The sequence below is a fragment of the Diceros bicornis genome, chromosome 7 (genome assembly GCF_020826845.1).
Source record: "Diceros bicornis minor isolate mBicDic1 chromosome 7, mDicBic1.mat.cur, whole genome shotgun sequence".
Classification (NCBI taxonomy): Eukaryota; Metazoa; Chordata; class Mammalia; order Perissodactyla; family Rhinocerotidae; genus Diceros; species Diceros bicornis.
In genome coordinates, this window is record NC_080746.1 from 58327344 (window position 1) to 58352499 (window position 25156).

The following is a 25156-nucleotide window of genomic DNA, read 5'->3' on the forward strand; positions in this document are numbered from 1 at the left end:
ACAGATGGCATGATTTTGTCTTTTTTATGGCTGAGTAGTATTCCATTATATATATATATACCACATCTTCTTTAGGGTATTATGCTAAGCAAAATAAGTCAGACAGAGAAAGACAAATACTGTATGATTTTACTCATATGTGGAAGATAAACAAACAAATACGTGGATACAGAGAACAGATTAGTGGTTACCAGAGGAGAATGGGGCGGGGAGAGGGCAAAAGGGATAAAGGGGCACGTATATATGATCACAGATTAAAAACTAGACTACTGGTGGTGAACACAGTGCAGTTTATACAGAAACTGAAATATAATAACGTACACCTTAAATTACACAATGTTATAAGCCAATATGACCTCAATAAAATAATAAAAATAAATTATGTCCAGCCAAATAAAAGAAAATGTTAACTAATTTGATATAGACTGGACGTTACTAGAACACATAGAGGAAAGGGACATCAGTGAAATCAGGCTGCTTGAGTTGTAAAGGATGGGTAAGATGTAGATAAATAAACGGAAGGAATAGTGAGGCCATGTACTCACATAGAGAAGAGACTACAAGCTTTGGAGTTGAACGGACTGGCTCAGTCATTGACTACTGTTGTGACCTGAAACAAGCTACATAACCTCTCTAAGTCCCAGCTTCTTCATTTGTTAAAGGGAAATAATAATAATAACAGCCTAGTACGGTTCCTGTGAGGAAAAGAGTTGTAAAGTTCCTAGCACAGTACCTGGCACATTAGTACTTAGTAAATGAAGGCCATTATTTTCTCATTACTCCAAGAGTTATATATTTATCTATCTGAGTATTAGAGAAAGACTCTTAGTCCTGGGATATTAGCCTTCAGGCCTTACCTGTGACCCTCCACTGAGTATGAAGTGGGCTCCCTGCGATGAGCCTGACACATTCTGCCGTGTTGGTGTGAGAGGTGACTCTGGCCCTGGGTAAAGTGGCATCAGGAAGAGGAAGAGGCACAGTGATAAATGTTACCATCTATTGAGTCCTTACTACATACCAGGCAATATGCTCAGCTCCTTACATGCATTTTTTAATATAATAGCTTTATTGACATTTCATTAACACACTACACAATTCAGTCATTTAAAGTATATAATTCAGTCGTTTATAGTATTTTCACAAGAGTTGTGCAGGCATTACCCCAATTTTAGAACATTTTCATCACCCCATAAAGAAACTCCATACCCATTATCAGTCATTCCCCATTTCCTCTCAACTCCCCCTAGCCCTAGACAACCGCTAATCTACTTTTTGTTTCCATAGATTTACCTATTCTGGACATTTTATGTAAGTGGAATCATACAGTATGTGATCTTTTGTGACTGACTTCTTTCACTTAGCTTGTTTTCAAGGTTCATCCATGTTGTAGCATTTATCAGTACTTCATTCCTTTTTCATAGCTGAATAGTGTTTCCTTAATGGATGTACCACATTTAGTTTATCTGTTCATCAATTGAGGGACGTTTGGGTGGTTTCTACTTTTGGCTATTATGAGTAATGCTGCTATGAATGTGTACAATTTTTTTGTGAACATAATATTTTCAGTTTTCTTGGGTTTATACCTAGGAGTAGAATTGCTGGGTCATATAGTAACACTATGTTTAACCTTTTGCGGAACTACCAGACTGTCTTCCACAGAGGCTGCACCATTTTACATTCCCACCACTGTATGAGGGTTCCAGTTTCTCCACATGCTCACCAGTGCTTGTTATTGCCTGTCTTTTTGACTTTAGTCATCCTAGTGGATGTGAAGTGGTATCTCGTTGTGGTTTTGATTTGCATTTCCCTGATGGCTAATGACATTGAGCATCTTTTCATGTGCTTTTTGGCCATTTGTATATCTTCTTTGGAGAAATATCCATTCAGATCCTTTGTCTATTTTTTGATTGGGTTTACCATTGAACTTGTGAGGTAGGTGATGATATCTATTTTGCAGATGAGAACAGATTCTCAGAGATGTTAAGTGTTTTGATCACAGTCACACTGTGAGTTTTGCTTCCCATGATCCTACTCATAGTAGGATCACCAGGCTCCTCTTGCCAGCAGGAAGGGAGGAGTTGCAAGTCTGTTTGGAGACATTAACTAGGACCAGGTAAGAGAAGCCTCTGAAAGTCAAAAAGAGAATGTGGATATATTACAGGTTCCTGGACAGAGGAGGACATGTTATTTTGAAAATCGCCATTTCCTAGGTACCAGTCATTTCCTGTGCCCTTCACTCTACCACATCATTTCTAATTTTCACAGGAACTCAATTCTTAGGTATTAGTGTTCCCATTTTACCAATGAGAAATTTGAGGCCCAGAGAGATGAAGTAATTTTCAAAGTCACCAGGATTAGAATCCAGGTCGCTCTGACTCAAAATTCTGAACTCTTTCCTTTCAGAGATATTTTGTAAAGTATAGATTCTTTTGATGTTATTTGCAGCATATACAAGCTCTTGAGGGCAGGGCTCGTTCTCTACCACCATGGCCCAGCCCATGGAAAGCGCTTAATAAATGTTTGATGGATGAACGAGGAGACAGACTGGAGCATGTGGTATAGAAGAACCTAATTCCAACTGGGATTTTTGGGGGTATGAGGGAGATACTGGAGGTGTCGTCCCAAGGCTTGGGGTCATGGAGGCTTTGCTTTAACTTTCTAAACATGGGGCTTGGGAAGAGTGTTCTAGTGCCCATCCTTGGCTTCCCTGGAGCAGGACCAGGCAGGTGGAGGTGGGACGGGTTTGGCCAGCCTTATGTCTTTCTTGTGTTCCTTACAAGAACTTTAGATTGGGAAGGACCCTCAGATACCATCTAGTCCAGTACTTCTCAGAGTATTCTCTGAGGAGCAACGCAAAGCGCTTTTTAAACTGTATATCCCCAGGCCCTGTCTACTGAATCTAAATTGCTGAGGTGGGGGCCCAAGAATCAATGTTTTTTTTTACAAGTTACCTGGATACATTAACTTGTACTATTAACTTGTACTAGAGTAAAGAACCACTGATGTAGAAAAACTCCTTTACTTTAAAAATAGGGAATCTGGGGCACAGAGGGATTGAGACACATGTCAAGTTAGTGAAAGAGCCATTTTGAACCCAGTTCTCTTGTCTCCTGGTCTGTTGTTCTTGCTGTTCCGCATGCTTAATTTTTTAACAGAAACCATTGCATGCGCACAGCTTTCAGGATAGTGTCTAAACCCTCTCAGGATCAGGCTCTGTCTGCCTAGGCAGCCTCTTCTCTGCCCACTGCTCCACCTGCCTTCACTTGGCATTCCAGGCTCATGGAAGGACTCCCAGTTTCTTGAGTGGGCAGGTAATGCAGTCTTCACCCTCTGGCCTAGGCAAACGCCACTTTCCTTCCTGGAATGCCCTTCTCCTCTGCACCTGGCAAGCTCCCTCTCGTCCTCAAGACAGTTCTGGGGGATTCCTCCCCAAGCCGCAGGACATGCCCCATCTTTGCTGCCATCAGACTCTGTGCGTGCATGCCTCTCATAGCACTCACTGTACTGAGGTGTGCAATGGTGGTGTGCTCGTGGGCAGGTGGCTGGATGAAGGTTTTTAGGTGTTCATTGCTGAAGCTACGTGAAATGCTGAAGTGATGCTGTATGAAATACATACAAAAAATGTTATGAACTAGTTACTCTCATACATGAGGAGCCTAGGATTCTAATTGGGGAGTCAGAAGGGAAATTTTAACACAAGAAAGTATTACAAGAGGTGTTGTAAGACAATAAACAATTACCTGGTAAATGTGCGTGCATAATCAACGTGACGGGCATCCAGGGCAGAGCTGAGAGGAAAGGACGTCCTGGAATAGGAAGCCTGGAATTGGGCTTTAAAGCACAGGTAGGATTTGGAGAGGAAGGAAGGTTGTCCAGGCTGTGGAAGGAAATGAAGGGCCTTGCCCTCCCCAGGGATGGTCTCATAGTTACCCAGCACAGGCCATCTCCCTCTTGCACCATCCCCTGGCTGAAGACAGATACAAGAGGCACAGCCGACAGCGCCCGCAGAGGCTGAAGAGGCAGCCTGCCCACTGGCGGTAGGATGGCGGTCTCTCAGGTTGTAGTGAGGATTTAATGAGGTAGTAGATACACGACACTTTGCCCGGGAGGAAGCTGAGAGCCCAGAGGCTTCTTCCTGGAGACTTTTGATAGGAATTGAGCTTACGCCCTGAGCTTCAGGCCAGGTCAGCTGACCCTGGGTTATGTGAGGCTTGTGCCTTGGGCTCTGGCAGAAGCTGTGCAGTGTGGAGGATGGAGCCAGGCAGGTTCGGAGTCAAGTCCTAGTCCACCGCCCATTAGCAGTGTGAGTTGGGCAGGCCACCAACCTCTTTACCGCTGTCTGCTCCTCTGTTCAATAGAGAGAACAATACTTGACCTGTCTGTCCCAGGTTGCCGTGGGTGAGGAAACAATTGCATTGAAATGCTCTCTACACTGTAAAATGATGCACAAATGTAAGGGCTTATTCTCATGTTTGTCAGATTAGTCATAGAAGTTCCCTCTCCTGGAGACATGCTCACATCTTTAAAGGCAAAGGCACCGCTAGACACTCCGTGACGTTAGGTGGCACAAGCTCCTGGGAGGGTGGATAGAGGCTGGGCCTGAGGGAGAGGCACTCATAGCTAGGGTTGCCTTTCCTCTGCATGAAAGGCAGAGGAAAGTGGCAGTAAGAAAGCTTTTGTTATCTGGAGACCACTCATCTTGCCTCATATACCTTTTTTCAAAGTCTCCCCGAATAGACTTAGCAGTATGAAGACAGGAGCCTTGTCTGATTTATTTCTGTGTGCCCAGTGCCTAACCCAAGGAAGGAAGCAGCATTAGTAAATGTTTCTGGTGATGTTTGAAAAAGCCTATTATCAGATTTGATTCTCATAATATTTAAATATTTTGTATTCCTCAAATTATTACTTATCATACCTATTTTACAGGTAGAAGAACTTAGTAAGTGGCATAGCTAAGATTCGGGACTGTAGGACTCCTTTACCTGAAATCACTGTTTCTCATCATGGGAGGCAGTATTTTTTTGCAGTTTCAGCAGTGCTGGGGAGTGGCCAGGGCTACATGAAGGGCTTCAGGGACTACTTTTGCCTCTGCTGACTCTTTGGCACGCTCAGTTCAGGGAATCCTGCAGAGTATACATCCAGCACATACCTGCTGCAGCACCCAGACTGACCCTGGCCACAGCACCCTGGCTTAGACTTTGCAACATCAAAAGGCAGAAGTGGGAGCAGGATGACAGAGTGGTGCTTTGTCACTCTCCCTGTGGTCCGAGAGGTGAGGAGACAGGAATGGCTGGCCTGGAGGGGAAGCAGGAGCCTGAGCCTGTCTCCCCCTGTGCTGGAGACAGGCTGGTAGATGTCATTGTTGGGAAGGGGATGGTTCACTGGCTGAGGACCAGCTGTAAACACGGGGCCTCAAAAGACCACCCTGGTGGCCAGCTGGTGAGCCAGTCTTGGATGAGTCACTTCCGCTTCCGTGGATTTGCTTACTTTTCCTCAGTGAGAGTGGGTCAGTGCGTGAGGGTGCATGCTGTACCTCTCCCCCACCTCCTTTCCACCTTGAGCCACTTCCTTTGGATAGAGAAGAGTATGAGATCTAATGATCTGGGGGCTTCAGCACGATCTTCTGGGACAGGGTTTCTAAAACTGGGTGATGTGGGGAAGATAGCTTACTGCTAAGAGCACACAATGGGCCTAGCTGAGCTGGACTAGGGCCTCGCTCCACCGCTGACTGATTGTGGCACCCTCTGAGCTTCGATTTCCTCATCTACAAAATGGGGAGTGCCAGCTTATACCTCACAGGGTTATTCTGAAATACATAAGTAAATGAAAGTGCTGTATAGATTGTAATGCACTGCTCAGTTCCAAAGAGTATTCTGTGGAACACCAATACTGTGGGATTTTAACAAGGGTTAGGTGGAAAGAGGCTGTCAGACAAGAAACTGCTGAGTAATGCCAAATTAAACAGCTGGTTCTTACTCAGAACTGTGCCTTTCGGAGGGGAAAAGTATATGCAGGATTCCCCAAGTAGAACCTCTTGTCACAGAGAGAATACACTTTTGGAAGTACAAACTATACAATAAAGATGGTAGCTGACATGTACTGAGAGGTCCTGTATGCCAGGCACTGTTCCAAGCCCCTTCACTCATAGTGTCTCATTTAGTCCTTACAAGATCCCATGAGAGGTTACTGTTATCATCTCCATTTACAGATAAAGAAACTTGGCCTAAGTTACCCAAGATGACACAGTCAGTCAAGTCAGAACTGGGATCCAAATACATGTGGTCTGGCTCCAGAGCTCACTCATTTATCAGCTACACTCTACTGCCTCCACTAAATATTTGTTGACTGGCATTATTATTATTATTATTCCAAAAACAAAGTAATATTAGGACCTTCTTTATGTATTATATATTTATTTATATATTATGTATTTATTTGCTGATTCAACAAGTATTTGTGAAGCACATATTTATGGCCAGGCACCACACTGGGCGCTGGGGATACAGCTGTGGAGAAGATGGTCATACTTCCTGTCCTCCTTGAGCTTTTGGTTAGTGGGGAACATAGTCAAGTAAGTTGGCGATTGCAATACACTGTAATAAGTCCTGTAACTGGGAGATGCCTAAGGTGCTGGGGAGCTCCTAGGAGCAGTAATTACCTCAAACTTAGGAAGAGTCACTGGAGGAAGGGACTTCTAATCAGAGGCCTACAAATGAATTGGAGTTAGCCAACTGAAGGCATGGGAGAGGGGAAAATGTTCCAGGCAGTGGAATAGTATTTTAAAAACCTCCCAGGCAAGAAAGAGGAGTAGGAGGGGGGATGGTGAGAGATGAGACCTAGGTGAGCAGGGCCCCTCCTCATGGACAGTCCTGGCACTCTCTATTAGCTGGCACTCTGCTGATGTTTTTCCCTGAGCCCCACTGGTGTTCCTTGAGTTCATCTGCTTTTGATAGTAAGCACCCTGTGTATAGCTCTATCATTGCATTTGTGAAACGGTATTATAATTTGTTCAGTGATCTGATTCTTGCATTAGACTGTTAACTTCTTAAAGTGAAGAGCTGTCTTATTCATTAGTATATCTCCAGCAGCTACCACCATGCATTGGTGCTCATTAAATGTTGTTTGTTGAATGAATGATGTGTTTTCTTTGTAAAATGGATTACACCCGTCTTGCTTTCTTGAGCCAACTATCACTTTTCCTCAAGTTCATCATTATATCCAGCAGTTAATGTCCTATGTGGCAATTCAGTGATGCCCTCAGGGGCTTTTGAGGTGCTATATTCCATGAATTCCCTTTTAGCTTTTTATTGTACTGATCTTTTCCCTCCCTGTCTGGCCAGCACTTGACTGTAATCAATCTGCTTGATTCTGAAGCTTCCTCCCCAGCCTTCTTGTTTCCTTCTTCTAATCTTCAGTGGGCTGGAAACAAGATCACCTACCATGACTTGATAAGACTGTGCAACTAAGAGTTAGTAATCTCTGAGTTAGGTCCTAAAGGACTCTCTTATGGGGAAAATGCAGCTGCTGTTGCACATGGGACTTATTTTGTTAGCTACTCAGCCACTTATTAGCTGTGTGTCTTCTGTGCCTCAGTTTCCTCATCTATGAAATGGGAATAATAATACCTACTATATAAGGTAGTTATGAGAATTAAATAGATTAATTATGTGAAGAGACCATGCCAGGCACAGAGTAGAAGAAGGTCAGTAAGTGAAATCTATTAGTTAGGGAGAGGCATGACAGCCTTCTGGCTTTTGGAACTTTTAAATAGGAAGTCTACTTTTGCAGGAGAGGAAAATGCAGAGACTCCATTCCAAGACCATTTGGAAAAGAATGGTTTAGGAACTGTTGGTGCTTTTGACTAGGTAGGCAAGGTTACCTCTTGACTGAATTATACCCCTTTATCCAGTGCTCCCACTGGATAAAGAGGAGCCTACCCTTTGCTTGCCCTGTGCCATGGGCTAGAGGAGAGGGGGGTACAGGTAGGTAGGACCCAAATTCCACCCCCAACGAACTGAGCTCAGGAGGGAACATAAGACAGTTACTCCGTTTCTGCATAGGCAGAAGGAAACCCCATCACCTTAGGGGGATAGTTATTGTTCTGTGGGGTCTCAGTTCCCAAGGGAGGGCTCCAGAGGTAAGATAACCTTCCAATTTATTGTCCAAACTGGGCCTGTCCAGGACAACAGGCATAAACCGGGGCCATCCCAGGTGAACAGGGACGTGTGTGGTCACTCAACCCAGAGGGTCTTATAAAAGTGATGGAACTGGCTTTTGGTTCTTTTGGAACCTAAATTGGAAAGAGAGCGTCACAAATATTAGCACTAGAGTGAGCCTGGGGTTTTTGATTCTTTGACCACATGAAGTGCTTGTTTTTCTTCCCTTCAAAACAATGTTCACATTACATTTATTAAGGGTAAAAAATAGCAGTACAAAGTTGCAAGATAGTAAATTCCAATTTTGTGGAATATATATGCATATGCATATATATGTAGAGATATATACATAGACATATATGTAGGATACATATATATATATATGTCTAGAAGGACATATACCAAAATATTGAATGTGGTTTCTCAAGTTGCTGAGATATTGATGCCTTTTCCTCTTCGTACTTTTCTGTAGTTTCAAAATTTTAATGGCTTTTATAAGGTAAAAAGTTCTTTACAAAATAATATTAAATACTTACTAGATTGTAGACATCTTCAGAGCAGAGAGGTGCGTTACTGTTCTGCTAAGATCAGCCTCTGTCTCCCTCCCCACTCCCCGTGTCTAGCCCAGCCTTCTTTCTTCACCTGGATGACTCCTCTTCACCCTGGGGGAGACTCGGCTGCTAAGGTCCTCTCTTCATGCCCAAATTGAGCTAAGCTCCCCTCTGGCTTTCGGTATCATCCTGTTATACCTCTAACATAGTATTTATCTCAAACAGTACCATAAACATCTGTTTATTGTCTGCCTCCTTCGTCAGATTAGGTCAGGGACCATGTCTGATTCATTTCTATGTCCCCAAATGAATCCTAACACATAAGAGATGTCAGTATACATTTATGGAACCAACTGGCCTCTGTTTTACCTCTTCTTACCCAGCACAGATGGCCAGGCACATAGTAGGTGCCATTGTATGTTTAGCAAGTAGATAGATGAGTGAAGGAGGGAATTAAAATGCCCTGAGAGGGCTGGCCCCCTGGCTTAACAGTTGAGTGCGCGCGCTCCGCTGCTGGCGGCCCGGGTTCGGATCCCGGGTGCGCACCGACGCACCACTTCTCCGGCCATGCTGAGGCCGAGTCCCACATACAGCAACTAGAAGGCTGTGCAACTATGACATACAACTATCTACTGGGGCTTTGGGGGAAAAAAATAAATTAATTAAAAAAAAATTAAAATGCCCTGAGAGAGAAAGAAGGTGAGATTGGTGGCTTACAGCATTTGTTGCTAATGGAAGGGTTTGTGCTGTCCCCCCAGTCCTAATCACCCGAGAGGATGACTTCAACAACCGGCTGAACAACCGCGCCAGCTTCAAGGGCTGCACAGCCCTGCACTACGCTGTCCTTGCCGATGACTACCGCACCGTCAAGGAGCTGCTTGATGGAGGTGAGAGCATGGGTGAATGGGGTGGGGGATTGGCAGGAGAGAGTACTTGGCAACCTCTCCACTCTGGAAATGCCGTGCTTCCCCAGAGCCCTGTTACCTCCCAGAGCTGGGAGTGCCTGCATTTCACAAAAGTGGCAGTGTGCATGTGTGATTTGACCTTGTGTGGCTGAAGTGTGTTGTTTGCCTGCATGTGTGTGATGCACCATGCCATCCTGCCTGTCTGAACATGCTCTGAGAAGTTTCTTTATTATTGTTCTCCCCAAAAGTGTCTGCTCTTCTCCCCTGTGACCTCCAGAGCAGGGCTAGTGGAACAAGGGGGAGGCCCTTCAGATCTCTACTAACCCAGGTCTCAAAGACATCCCCCTTGATCCCACTCCTATCCCCAGTCTAGATTAGGCCCCTTCCATTACTCTGGGTCATGACACCCTATTCTTTTCTGTCATGGCATTTGTCACAATCTGAAATTGTTTTTATGTGTTCAGTAGCCTTCTCCCTAACTTGACTCAGCTCCCTGAAGGCAAGAACCATGGCTGACTCCTCCCCAGCACCTAGCATAGTACCCAGCACACAGTAAACACTCAGTCAGTCTTTGTTGAATGATTGAGTAATTTCCCTTTGGAGAGTTAATTGGAGGGATAGTTGTGCCATCCCCACTCTCAGGCTGGTCTGATCCTGTCCAGGTCTGGTGCAGAGTTACCCACCACCCTGCCAGATAACTCCCAAATCACTTTCCCTCCCACAGCCACTTATCCTACTCCAGCCTCTCCTTGGGAATGGGAGGGAAGCTTCCTGCCAGGATGTGTGGTGCCCAGGCCCCTGAGTGAGTGTGGCACATGACTGCCTGTTTGTGCCCTTGCTGCCACTTCTGGAGGGGCTAGTGACCCTCTTGGGGCTGGTGCTTCTTCTCAGGGGTTTTTCTTCATAGAACCTGGGAGCTACAAGGGTTGTCAGAGGTCCTCTGGGTCCCCCTGATTGCCTGCCCCCTCTCCTCCTGGCAGAAACCTCTCCAACAGCTGGCTGGCTGGCATTTCCTTGGATTCTGTTGGGGACTAAGGGAACCCTACTTCTTCCTTGGAAGTCCATTCCATTTTAGTTCTCTGACTGGTTGAAATATCTTCTTTTAAATGAGCTGTGATTTTCTTCTCTGTAACTTCTGCCAACTGTCCTCTGCAGCTCAATCACTTTTTCAAAATCCAGTCTTCAAAGACAGTTCTTTCAGTTCCAGAGCCTTGGCCTCCCCAGCCCAATATCCCCAGATCATCTTCTAGTCCTTGTCTTGTGATTTGGATGGAGGGATTTCCCAGTAACCCCCAAATCCTGCCACCTTCCATCAGCCACAGCCACGCTGGCTTAAGACCCAGGCCTGGCCCATACCCCCAGCCTACAAGGGACCTGCCCCACAGCAGCCAGAGTGTGCCTTGGCCTGGGGCACATACACTCTGAGGGGCATTTGGTGACAGTGCCTGGGATGACTGATGCTTTCAGAGCAAAAACTTACTGACTTAGAAAACATCCCCAAGCAGGATGCTACTCACTTTGTCCTTTGGAAAGCTCTCCAGCAAGATGTTTGTAGCTGAGAATTGGAGCAATCACCACAGGGCTTCTCTCTGCCATGCCTTAAAATCAATCAGTACCCCCAGCCATTGTCCGGTGCTTCCCCTCAGCCCCCAAACAGACAGGGAATTCACTCTAAAAAGAGACCCTCTCCCCAGCCTTCCAGATCGAACACCTTTGAAATGAAGAGGCATGGACCTTTTATGAAGTGCCCCCCAGCCTCACCCCCCAGGCCTGGGCTGGCCCTTTCAGCCGTTCCAGGGGCATGGTTCCTGCCTGTTGACTGGGAACAGATGCCCTTAGCCCCCACCTTTACAGTTGGTCCACCTGCCTTTTTACCCAGCATCCATTTACACGCCCTGCCCTAGCCTCCCAGCCTCAAGGGCCAAAATCATTAACCCACTTATTTTTCCCTTCCCAACCTGAACAAGTAGCCGTCACTCAGGGCCTGCAGGCCTGCTAACTTCTGACCTCCCTCCCCCCTTGACCTCTCTTGGTCTGCCTGTGTGTGTGACCAGCCAACCGAGAGGCAGGATCCTGCCCCCTTGTCCTAGGGGCTGTTGCCAGTAACATTTCCAAAGTCTTCTGACCTCAGCTGACCTTCTCCAGAGGGTTTCAGGGAAAGCAGGAGGGCCTGCCTTTGTGACCATCCAGCTTTCTTAGCTTATATTTGCAACAGGCTTTGCTGTAGCAACTTAGAGGGCGGCGCTCTCTGTGAGTTCCAGGGCAGGCCTAGACGCACAGGCCAGCCTGTGCTTGTGAGGGCCACACAGAACTCTTGTCCTTGAAATTGCTTAGTGTACGGGGATTTAAGGTCCCTAGATCTTAGAGAGTTAGAGCTAGAGGGGGCTGCTGCTCTTGCCCTCTGTCCGGCAGTCCCCACGTGAGAGCTGGGAGGAGGTCCAGGCAACAGCATCAGTCTAATAATGTGGGAAGTTCTCTGACCCCTTAGGAGGCAGCATGGAGTAATAGAAAAGACACTTCAGGCTTCAGAGTCAGGCCAACCTGGGTTTGAATTCCAGCTTCCCCACTTACTAACTGTATTGCCTTGGACATGTTACCTTAACTCTCTAAGCCTCAGTTTTCTTGTCTGTAAAATAACACCTGGGAAGTATCACAGGGATAGTGTGAGGATTAGTGATAACGTCTAGAAAAGCCCCTGGTACATGGTACGTGCTCTGTGATTGTATAAAGAAATCAAACTCTCACTCTGACAGCTATAATCCCATTCCTCCCCATGTGAAACCTGTACTCCTGCCTGCAGGCTTCTTAAATTCTGTTTCTACCCACAACTTCCCCACCCTGCCTAAAACCCTGCCATCATGTTCCCTCTCTTCTCATCTAGATCCTCGGACTCTTCAAGGCCTCCCTCTCTTTCTCAGGAAGTCTCTTTTGGTGATCTGGCCCACTCTGATAGGACCACCTCCGAACTCGTACAGTGTTGGACTGGGTGCTTAGTACAGAAAGGTCACTTCTTCGTCTTCAGGAGGCCTCGTAACATAGTGAAAGGAACACAAGCTTGGGAGTCAGACAGACCTGGGTTTAAATCTCAGCTCTGTAATGTGACTCTGGGCAAGCCAGTTGCCATCTTTGAGACCATGGCCCTCAGGGCGTCCTCAGGTGATGGATCAGGCAAACTGTCCCTGACCCTGAGAGACTCACAGACTGGTAGAGGAGACAGATGTGGAAGAGGGCAGTGACAGCTGGGTGGGTGCTCTGGCAGGGGCTGGACAAGAGGCTCTGGGGACATAGAGCAGGAGATGCCTGCTTCTGCCTGGTGAGTAGGGAGGTGGAGTCCGTTACAGAAAGCTTCCCGGGGTGGAGAAGGGGTGTTCCTTAAGCCTTATCAGGAAGGTAATGGGAGTTTGCCAGGCCGATTTCTATGAAAGGGTCTCAATTCACTGGGCCGGTTTTCTACCCCGAACTCCACAGAAAAGTGGGTGCACAGACCTCTGTGGTTTTCATCTCTGAAGATGCTGCTTCTGCCTATGTTACTGGCTTATGAGCAGGAAGGCTCTGCTTCAGCACTTGACTGCCAAGTACAAGAAAAGGTGGGCGGGAGGGAAGGAGAGACAGGACGACTGGGAAGAAAGTCGGGGAAGGTGGGGAGCCTCCTCCCTCAGGCCCCTGGAGCTGACTCATTCCAGTAGTTCCAGGGCTGGTATGGCACTTTCGCAGCTGTTTCCTTCCAGGGATGTGATCCCACTGCCAGATCCATCCTCCTAAAACACATCTATGATCATGGCAGCCTTTCTCAATCAGGGTTCCTCCAGAGAATTGAGCCCTAATGCTCTAAGATGTCTGTTGTACATGAGGAATTAACTTCTCTCTCAGGCATCTAAAATGGTACAAGGCTGGTCTGGTGGCATAGTGGTTAAGTTCGCGTGCTCCGCTTCGGCGGCCTGGGGTTCGTGGGTTCAGATCCCAGGCATGGACCTATACACCGCTCATCGAGCCAGGCTGTGGTGGCATCCCATATACAAAATGGAGGAAGATTGGCACAGATGTTAGCTCAGGGCCAATCTTCATCACACACACACACACACACACAAAATTAAAATGGTACAAGTTACATACCATTCTTGGGAAGATTGAGAAAATTAGTACTCAAATAATTTCCTGTTTGTGGTACAAAGGAGAAACCCCAGTTGAGAAAACCTGCAAGGAAAAAGCATGAACTGTGGAGACAGGCTCTGAATACAAGCCTTGCCACTTAATAGCTGTGTGTCCTAGACAAGCTACTGACCACTTTGAGGTTCTCCTTTCTCATCTGGAAATGGGAGTGATGCCACCTGCCTTCTAAGGTTTTGTCAGCATTAGCACATGTGTAGGTTCTACACGGTAGGCACATTATGTATAATATCTGTTATTATTAACTTCAAAAATACTCTGCTCACTTGTTTAAAAAAAAAAAAGAATCCTTGCCATCCTGACTTTATAAGCTGGTTTTAGAGTTGTTACAGTCTGACCCTCACGTAACTTTTTTCCCACTGCTACCCTAATCCCCAGCTACACTATAGTGTCGTTAGGGGTCACACCTGAGTGCCTTTACTCATGCAGGCCTTTCAACCTCTCATTTCTCTTTAAGACTTTGTTTCTCAGCCTGGTGGAATTCTTTCTGCCAGGCAATCCCCAGCTCTAACGCCACCTCTGGTCTGAAGTCTCCCCTGTTCCCTGGGATTCGGGTCCAGTACCCTCTACTAGACTGAAGTCAATTGAGGGCCAGGACTATGTCTTACTTGTCTCTGCCTCCTTTGCCACAGTGCTCCGCACATAGTTTAGTACATGTTTGGATACACTGATGAATCTCCAAAGCCACTATAGATTTTCTGTTTGGAGGTGTGGTATCTTTGCCCACTCATCCTTAGTGTCATAATATACCTGGCTTTTTAGAGCTTAACGTATGAGCCGCCTCTGCCTTCCCTCTCCTTATAGTCACAGTGCCACTGCCTTTTCAGCTACCAGTGCTCATTACCTCAGAAACACAGGGGCTTTATGGAACCTAATAGCACTTTCCCCAGGGCTTCCCTTAGCCTCTTCCTTACCTGCTTTCATGGCTCTTCCTTGCCCCTCTGTCCAAGAACATGGCTCAATTGTCAGTGTTAACCAGCCATCTTCAAATGAGTCCTTAAATTCCCCACCATCCTTGCCGGAGGCAAAGAGCCTTTCCAGCTCTGACATCCTCCCCTTAACAGCCTGTGAGTTTGTTGTGGGGCTGGAAACTTAGAGCTCCATTGCTTGTTCCACTTCACTGTCTGTCCATCTGGCTGCACTGCCAGATGTTGAGGGGATCGGCTTTGCCTCAGGCTGTCCTCTGTGGAAACTTTACCCTCTGATTCTCGCTGGCAACCCAGAGAAGGGGAGAAAGCATTGGGCTGCAGATCAGAAGTTCCGCCTCTGCCACCAACAAATCCTTTCTCATTTAGGCAAATCCTTTCTGCCCCTCAGTGAAAAAGAGAAGTAAGGATAGCTGATCCCAAGGACCCCTTCCAGCTCCAACGTCCTATGTAACCCCTGGGCAAGGCTTTTCGTTCATTTTTCAAATGCTTACTGAGCATCTCTCCTGTCATAGGCCCCACCCTAGGCACCAGGGAAATAAAGATGATCCAGACATGGTCTTTACCCTTAAGGAACTCATAGTTCAGTGAGGAAATCAGACATTTTAACAAAGAATTACTATCTGGTGTGTTAATGGAGATATATAGAAAGTGCTGAGGGATCACAAAGAAAAGACCTTTTAAATCTCTGGGGCGGACAGGGAAAGCGTGGTGTAGAAGATGGCGTTCATACTAAGTCGTAAAGGACTAATGCAAGTTTACCAGGTGGGTGAGGGAGAGAGGCAGAGGGAACAGCATGTTCAGAGGCATGGAGTATGAAGCAACATACTTTATTCAGTACATTGCAGGTGGTTCAGAAGAGCTGAATTTATAGGGTATGGATGGAAGTGTCTGAAGGCAAGAATGGAAAGCAGGAACCAACAATGAAGGCCTGTAACATAAGCGGTGCTAAGGAAATTGGACTTTATCCTCCAGTGGGAAGCCATTAAGCTTTAGGAGAGAAAAGGATCAGATTTATGCTTAATGTGAAAGATGGTTTAGAAGTTTCAAAAATGTTTATCAGTAGTTGAATGAATAAGTAAACTTAGAATGTTTACACAGTGGAATAATAAATTGAATGAACAAGTGAACGAACTCTTGCTCTATACAACATGAATGAATCTCACAAACCTAACATTATGGGCACAAGCCAGACATAGAAGAGTACTTTATTTGTGACTGCATTTTTTTTTTTTAATTTTATTTTTTTATTTTTTCCCCCAAAGCCCCAGTAGATAGTTGTATGTCATAGCTGCACATCCTTCTAGTTGCTGCATGTGGGACGCAGCCTCAGCATGGCCGGAGAAGCAGTGTGTTGGTGCGCACCCGGGATCCGAACCTGGGCCTCCAGCAGCGGAGCACGCCCACTTAACCGCCAAGCCACGGGGCCGGCCCTGTGACTGCATTTATAATATAAAGTTTAAAATAGACAAAACTAACCAATGATGTAAGTCAGGATAGTGGTTACCCTAGAGGGGGCAGGTAGTGACCAGGAGAGGGCACAAGGGGGCTTCTGGGATATGTAATGTTCTGTTTCTTTATCTAGATGCTGGTTATGCAGGTAAATCCACCTTGTGAAAATTCTTTGAGCTGTACCCTTATGCATTTTTTGTACTTTTCTGTATATATATTATTCTTGAAAGAAAGGTTAAAGAAAATAGGGAAAAAATGGGTTAGAAAGGACATGATTGGAGAAAAGGAAAATATTTCATTTGAAAGCTCTTGTAATTGTCTAGGTGAGGCCTAAACCAAGACTATAGGAAAGAAGAGAAGAGGGCTGATCCCAGAAAGATTTAGGAGTGGAATCAGTAGGATCAGATGGTGAGAGAGGAGTAGTCAGGAGGAGGTCCAGGTTCTGGATTGGATGGCCAAGTAGATGATATGTACCCATACTGAGGTAAGGAATAATCGAAGGAGGTTTAGGTGGAATGGAGGTACAGTGAAACCAAAATGAAATTCAGACTCCTTACCAGAGCCTACCAGGCTCTACGTAACATAGACCCTGCCTGCCTCTCCACCCTCGTCTCTCTCCACTCTGCTGTTCACTGTTCTCCAGTGACACTGGCCTTCTCTTGTCCCTCAGACACACCGAGTGACTTACCATCTCAGGGCCTTTGTACCTACCTCTCCCAGTGATGGGAACGCTCTTCCCCTTGGGATGGCCGCCTCATCATTCAGGTCTCAGCTCAAATGTCCCCTCCTCAGAGAGGCCTTCCCTGACCACCCTAGTAAGAGTAGCTCCCCTGTCACTTCCTGTTGTATTACCCTGCTTTACCTTCTTCATAGTACCCATCAGTCCCTAAAATGATCATGTCTTTTTGTTTACATGTTTATCATCTGTCTCTCCCCCACTAGGCTGTAAGCCTTGTGATCACAGAGACTTTATCTCTTTATTTTACCACTATATTCACAGCTCCTAGGAAAAAAATTCATAGCTGGCATGTAGTAGGTGATTAATAAATAGCTGTTGACCAGCCGAGGAACCTGTGGGATGTGCAGCAGGCAGTTGGATAAATGGGTCTGAAGCTCAGGAGAGAAAGGACTCTAAGTTGGATGTGAAGATTCGAGAGTTGTCTGTCTCTTGAGGGTGGTGGAAGCTGGCTGAGTCTGTGAGATGTCCATGGAAAGTTGTAGAGCTAAAGCAGCCCAAGGGCACAACTGAGAGAACCTGCATTTCGTATGTGAGCATGAGAAGAGGAGAAGAGGAGCCAGTGCAAGAGATTCGAGGAAACAGAGAGGGAAAAGGAGAAGCAGAAGAGAGTGGGGAATGGGTTGCTTTAAGGCAGTGCTTCTCAAACTGTCTCTGAAAGATCTGTCTCTTTTTTGTTGTTGTTGTTTGAATTTGCAGTCTGTTGTGAATGAATACTTTTGTAAAATTCAATCAAAATTAATTATTAGAAAAGTTATATTTTAGAAAGGCATGTAAAATACGGGCCCAAATTTCTCATTAGGTTCAACAGATATAAAATTTCTCTAACTCGCTATAAAAGTTTCCAGACACTTACTCTCAGTTACTATGCTTATCTCATCGAGGACTGGTAACAAAGTTCAGAGACCAGCACCAGTACCCGGACCACACATTAAGCGTCACTGCTCAAATGGTACTCCGAGGTAGGGAGAGAAGACAGATGAGCAAACTATAGCCTCTGCCCTCAGGTAGCTTCAAGTCCAGTGGGCTAGACAGTTTGGGACACACAGTCATACTGCATGGCAGAGAAGTCAAAGCACTGCCATTAGGATACAGGTGTCAGGGGTTGTGATCCATCCCAGCTCTGCCACCGTCTCACCCCTGTAGGACCTTTGGCAGATCATGGCCCTTCTGTGGCATCACTTTTTTCATCTATATTATGAAAAGATCATCTCAGATGATTTGACACTGAAGGTTTCCTCTTATTGTTCAGACACAGAGCTAAAAACTCTATGCCAGTAGTTGTCTGTTGGAAGGATGAGGAATGACTGCTAATGGGTACAAGGTTTCTTTGGGGGATGATGAAAATATCCTGAAATTAGATTATGGTGATGGTTGTACAACTCTGTAAATATACTGAAAAACCATTAAATTATCTACTTTAAATGGGTGAGCTTTATGGTATATAAATTATATCTCAGTAAAGCTGTTAAAGAAGAGAGAGAAAGAAAATCCTCCCTGTCACTCAAACTCAGAAAAGACTGGCTTGGAAGGGTGACTGGTTGCAGGTCGGAAAGCCAGGAGGACCCGATCGGCCCCATAGCTAAGGTGGTAGATAAGAAGAGCTGCTCTGTTGTATATAAGTTTCCATTTAAAGAATACTATTAAAGACTTATCTGTAAAACTTTCTCTTGCTCATACTGGTCTTTTTCTGTTATTACTTTAACAGGTGTTTATTGCACTCACCATCCTTGTGAAGCTTAAAGTCTGGCAGAGTATAGACATTAGGCAAATAATTACAAAATTATTAGCTAATTACCATTGAGACAAGTATTGTTAAGGAAGAGTAGAGGGTACTATGAGAATATGATAGGGACCTAATGTAGTCTGAAGGGGTGAGGGAAGTCTTCCCTGAGCAAATGACATATATGTTGAGACCTGAAGAGTAGATGTTAGCCTGTCACTTAACTTGAGAAAATCCTGTGGAGAGGGATGGCCATTAGTCATCCAAAGGGACCCAGCAGTCCAGTGGGGGGCGTTGTGGGGAATGGGGGGGTTCTCTAGTGGTATAATTACAGTCCCTGTGGTAGGTCAGGGCTAAAAGGGGCCCTCAGTGACCCTGAGTCCTATCCTCTGCCCTTGGCCTAGTCAGCCCCTTACCCAGTGCAGGATGAAGAACTGTCCTTGCTAACCCCCAGGGAAAGGTATTTCTGTATCCCAGATCCCACAGACATAGGTCACTGCATGGTTGAGTTAGAGATGAGTGCCTGGTCACCAGAGCCCAAGCTCTCCAGAGCCACCTGCCATCCAGGCACCCGCATTTCATCAAGGCTTTAATCGGCTCCAAGCAGTCGTCAGATGAGCCTGGCTGGTATCCGGCATGACCTCATCACCGCCAACAGTGGCAGCTGGAGGCCAAGGCTCCCCTGGGTGACGGAGAGGTCAGCATCAGCTGGTCCAGGTCTGCTCTGAGTCCTGCGCTCTCCTTCACCTGTACTGGGCCTGGAAACAGCTGAGTAGGATTTAGATTTCCCAAGGCAGGGCCAACTGCCCTTTGCCAGCCCACTCATGCCCCTCCAGAGCATATGCTCTTGGGCAAAATGCACGGAGAAAGGGCAACACTGCAGCTTTAAGAAGAGGAACATCGGGGCTGGCCCCGTGGCTTAGCGGTTAAGTGCGCGCGCTCTGCTACTGGTGGCCCGGGTTCGGATCCAGGCGCGCACCAATGCACCGCTTCTCCGGCCATGCTGAGGCCGAGTCCCACATACAGCAACTAGAAGGATGTGCAACTATGACATACAGCTACCTATTGGGGCTTTGGGGAGAAAAAAGGAGGAGGATTGGCAATAGATGTTAGCTCAGGGTCCGTCTTCCTCAGCAAAAAGAGGAGGATTGGCGTGGATATCAGCTCAGGGCTGATCTTCCTCACAAAAAAAAAAAAAAGAAGAGGAACATCAATCTGAATGTGAGGGCCTGCAAATAACAGCAAAGGCCTCATCCCAGGGTCAGAGGGGCCAGAACCAAGGTTCCTTACCCAGAAGTTTGGAGTTTGCTTCTAGCATTCATGTGCTCTTTTCCTCTACACGGAGGCCTCGCAGTGTCCCTGCAAGGACACAGCAGAGGTGCTTTCTGTAGGTTTGTACCACAGACTCTTTCCTGAACATCACTTTGGAAACGGATTCTTTTAAATGTAGCAGAAGAAGGGAGCTTGCCACTTAAGGACTCCTTCCGAGACTCCTTTTGAAGTATTGAACCCCGTGTGGTGGGAAGTGCTGTCTGGGGGGCAGGTGACCTGGCACTCACTCGACCTTGCTGTGGGACCTTGAGCAAGTCCCTTCCCCCTCACAGCCTCATTTTCCCAACATCTGTAGATATTAAATAGTTGGACTGAGATCTCAGGGTTCCCTTCCACTTTCATATTTTGTGATTCTGAATAAATAATTGCCCTCTGATTTATCTAATTGCAAATCTAAGTATTCGTATTTATTCAACAACTATTAATTATTTTCCTGCAGCTGACCGCCAGCATCCCTCTTCTAGGTTCCTCTATATATGCTCTTAAAGCATCCTGTGTAATTTCTTTATCACACTTACCACAGCATGTAGCTGTGTAGTTATGTGATTAACAGATCTCTCCTTCATTACGCAGTGCATTCCCTGAAGGGAGGGTCTGGATCTGCGGTGCTTGTATCCCCAGTACCTTGTGCTATGCTTAGCACATGATAAGTGCTCAGCAAACATTTGTTGAATAAGTTAATTTATAAATGAGTACTAGGCATTACAGCAAATAAAAAAGAAAAAGATACAGGCCCTTCCTTCAGACCGCACCCGGTAGAGTGCTAGCTGGGTGAAAAGGCCCCCACACAGCACACCGAGAACAGTGCGAGACAGTAGGTATCAGGACTCTGAATTAGATGTAAACAAAGGTCACACTCAATAACAAGTTAATGAACAAGGAGGGGAAAGATCAGTGTTGGCGTTGTCGAAGGCGTTCGTGGAAGAGAGGGACTGGAGGCAGACCTCGAAGGACAGGTAGCATTCAATCTGGCAGGGGGAAAGAGGAAAGCTTTTCAGGCGAGGCAGCAACAGAAATGAGCCTTGCACGTTAGAGACCTGGAAGAAACTGGCCACCCACTGGATTATGGGTAGCAAGGCTTAAGTGTGGAGGGCTTGGGGATGAGCCAGAGGACTTGTACTTAACTTTGAAGTCAGTAGAGAGCTTCTAAAGTGATTGTCTGTTGTTTAGTGAGTGTAGTGATTTTTACTTTTAAAAATGCACAAGATAGGGGCCGGCCCCATTGCGCAGTGATTAAGTTGGGCATGCTCCGCTTCAGCAGCCCGGTTTCACAGGTTCAGATCCCAGGCACGAACCTACACCACTCATCAGCCATGCTGTGGCGGCGTCCCACATATAAAGTAGAGGAAGATTGGCACGGATGTTAGCTCTGGGCTAATCTTCCTGAAGCAAAAAAAGAGGAAGATTGGCAACAGATGTTAGTTCACAGCTAATCTTTCTCACCAAAAAAAAAAGAAAAAAAATGCACAAGATAAAAATTTCAAGGAGTATCAGAGGATATGTACTGAAAAGGAAGTCTCCCTTCCACATCCGAGGTCTTCCTCCTCAGAGGTGACCACTGGAACTTTCCTTATGCATCCTCCCTATTGCTGCTGTAAACGAATTATCACAAATTTGGTGGCTTAAAACAACCCAAATTTATTATCTTACGGTTCTGGAGATAGTCTGAAATGAGTCTCACTGGACTAAACCAAGGTGTCAGCAGAGTTGCATTCTTTTTTGGAGACTTGGAGAGAATCTATTTTCTTTCCTTTGCCAGCTTCTAGAGGCTGCCTACATTCCTTGTCTCCTAGCCCCCTTCTACCTTCAAGGCAGCAATGGTCAGTCGAGTCTCACTCACATTTCTTCACTCTGACACTAAGTCTTCTGCCTCTCTCTTTCACTTATCAAGACCCTTGTGATTCCATTGGGCCCACCTGGATAATCCAGGGTAATCTTCCCATGTCAAAATCAGCTGTTGAGCAACCTTAATTCTGTCTGCAACCTTAATTCCCCTTTGCCGAGTAATTTAACATATTCACAGGTTCCAGGGATTAGAACATGGACGTCATTGAGGGGCCATTATTCTGCCTACCACACTCCCAGATATTTTAGAAATGTTTCATTTTCCTTTCTGGTTTTGAATAGTTAATACTTGCACACAGTACAAAATTCAAAAGGATTTTCAGTGAAAAGTCGTACTTCCACCCCATCTCCGACCCAAGTATTGTGCAGTTTCTCCACTGTATTGTTACTACTTTTTCCCTTGAATTAATAAGCAATCTGTGGAGAGACACTTTTAAGGCCATGCAAATATCCTGCTCATTAAAATTTCCCCCGACTCAGATCCATTGATGGTTCTTTCTTGGACCAATCTTTATATGATGGTTGCACAATGAATATTTTGCATCTTTCCCAACTCCAGTGCTCACTCCACACTGACCATTCAGCACCTGGCATTCTATGGTAAGCAAGAACCCCTTCTCCCTCATTTGTGTGTTTATTGTCAAAATGTACTTGTGGATACTCTTGCTTTAATGTTCTATAATTCATTACTGCCCATAGTTATGTTGGTGCTAAAATTGTCTCAGATTTGGCCAGTGTGGCATACCCTTATCTTTTTTTTTTTTTTAGAATTTCCATACTTTGTGGCATAAGATGTTTCTGTCTTTTCTCATATCCACCTTACTGCTGCCCTGGAATCCACCATTTCCCTGAGGAGCCCTAAGACTTTTTAGTGGGCAGTTGTATGAGACTGAATCCTGGTACCAGGTGCGCTAATTACCCCTTCTGTTGACAAAGCCAAGAAATATATGTAGGCCTATAGACATATGCTGGCACATCCATCACAGTATACACGTACGTACTGTAGAAATTCTGAACACCAATACCTCCCATTGCAGCCCATCCCTCCAGGCTTCTTTCTTGTCTTCACACACTTCATATTTGTATGCCCTCTCCTCCCTAGTGAGAATGCTGGCTCCAAACAGCACTGATACGTTTACTCATTTGCTTAATCCTATAATACATCTAGAAAAGCTTCAGACCTGCTTCCCCCATACCACTGTAGAAAACCAATCTATTAAAAAGAGTTCAGGTCAGGATATGTTTGCAGTTCTCATACCAGCTCCACCCAAGGCTGAGGGTATATAGTCAAATACTAGGCTCATAAGTTACTTAGTTTTTTTCCTCCTTCAATGTGTTTATGTTGTACATTTGAAGTACAGTTGGGTTAATTTTTTCAGTTTGCTTTCAGTTTTAAGATTTTTGCTCCCCTACCTATCCTTGTTTTAATTTTATTGTTTGAATACATAGAACATTAATTTTTTTCTAAAAACTCTGCAAAAAGATATGCTCAGAGAAATAAAACTCCCTGCTGTATCCCTTTCATCCTTTTTCTGCTCCCATCGATGAGTCCTGACCCCTTGTAGATAACCGGTTTTATTGTTTTCTGGTTTATCTTTCCTGTTTCTTTGTATAAGAAAATGTATGTATGTTTTCTTATTCCTCTTTCTTCCTACACAAAAGGTGGCATACTAATATGCTCTTTTGCTGTTTGCTTTTTCCACTTAACCATATTTCTGGGAAAGCACTCAGTATCAGTTCAGAGATCTTCCTTATTCTTTTTTACAGCTTCATAGTACTCTGTTGTGCATATGTGCTATTTATCTTATGCTTGGACATTGAGGTTTCCAATACTTTGCAATTACAAATAATGATACAGTGAATAACTTCTTATATGTGTACTTTGTGATTGTTGGAGATCTGTCTTTATATCTAGAAGTGGTATTGCTGGGTCAAAGGGTGAATGCATATGTCCGTTAGTTAGATATTGTGAATTTCTCCTCCATAGAAATTGTACCATTTTGCATTCCCGCTAGCAATATGTGAAAGTGCCTGTTTTCTCACAGGCTCTCCAACAGTGTATTCTCAAGTTTTTGGATTTTTGCCAGTCTGATAGGTGAGATATAGTATCTCAAGTGTAGTTTAATTCTCTTATTATGAGTGAAGTTGAACATCATTTCATATGTTTAAGAGCCATTTTATATTGCCTTTTGTGAATTGTCTATTCATGTCTTTTGCCCGTTTTTTCTATGGGGCTTTTGGTCTTTATTTTTCTCTTGATTTTTAAAAGGTTCTTTGTATGTTAAGGATATTAGCCCTTTATCTGTGATTACAAATATTTTCTCCCACTTTGGATTGATATGGTTTTAACACGTCCCATATAATCCTAATATACAGCCAGGATTGAGAACTACTAGGGTAGTTTAAACCGTGCAAATTGAAACTATTTTTTGAAGGAAATTGAGAGAGAGAAAGAGAAACAGGGGCTGAAGACCCAGCCTTGGGTGTCACCCACAACCTGGAACAGAAGAATGAATGGAACCTGCAAAGGAGATAAAGTTATAGGTATTGTGTATCATGGAAATCAAGGTAGAAAAGAATCAAAAGAAGGCAGGATTGGTTACAGAGCATTGATTACTGCAGCCATGGGAGGAGGAAGAAGAGGTTGCTGGCTGTAGTTATGAGGCCCATCTCCTTACGTCCCGGCACCACTTCATCCCTACTCATTCAGGCTGAGAGAAGACTCCTGATCTCTGGGAGTGATTTTGTCCCTATTGCCAGGGACTGTAGGAGGCCTCTCCTGACAAACAGAAATTGAAGGAACATAACCCAGCTGCATCATAACTGGGGCATAATTATTCAGTCAGCAAATATTTATTAAACTCCTACTGAGTGCCAGGTAGTGTTCTGGGCACAGGATATCACAACAAAGACCTCATTTTTAGTTTGTGCTTCTCTCTCACCACTTTCTGAAAAATTGGAAGTTTCCTTTGCCGAAGTGCATCCATCTGGTCTGTCATGCAGCCTCAACTCTGAGACAAACTTGGTAAAGTCCTTAGAATTAATTAGGGAAAAGCACTTTTGAGAAAATTAGAATCAGTAGCACCAGCAAGAAGCTCTGGGTAAAAAATGACCCTCTTGGTGTAGACTACAAGTCTGTTCCCTGTCCTCTCCTTCCTCCTAATCTCCCACTACTGTTCCACTTTTATTTTTGGTGACTGTTGCCTGGTGACTGTGGTTGGGTGAAAAGGAAGGAACATTAACTGGAAGAGTCCTTGTTGGCAGTGGCTTCTGGTTTTTAAAAAAAGCAACAATTTTATGAGAGAGATGAGTAATTCCTTCAGCCTTGATATAGGGGGTTGAAAAGCAGACATCAGCAGATGA

At 45.1% G+C, this 25156-nt stretch overlaps 1 protein-coding gene across 4 annotated transcripts in view; it reads left to right on the forward strand.

Moving 5' to 3' along the window:
• The window catches only part of CLPB (ClpB family mitochondrial disaggregase), a 139916-nt gene that overhangs the window by 57555 nt on the left and 57205 nt on the right, over positions 1 to 25156 (forward strand). For 2 of the 4 annotated variants that reach the window (XM_058545688.1, XM_058545686.1), the window contains exons 5-6: positions 9466 to 9594; positions 10337 to 10414. In XM_058545688.1, coding sequence (XP_058401671.1) covers positions 9466 to 9594; positions 10337 to 10414 — 207 coding nt within the window. The remainder of the gene's footprint in view (positions 1 to 9465; positions 9595 to 10336; positions 10415 to 25156) is intronic. The other 2 variants (XM_058545689.1, XM_058545687.1) reach the window with 1 other exon arrangement.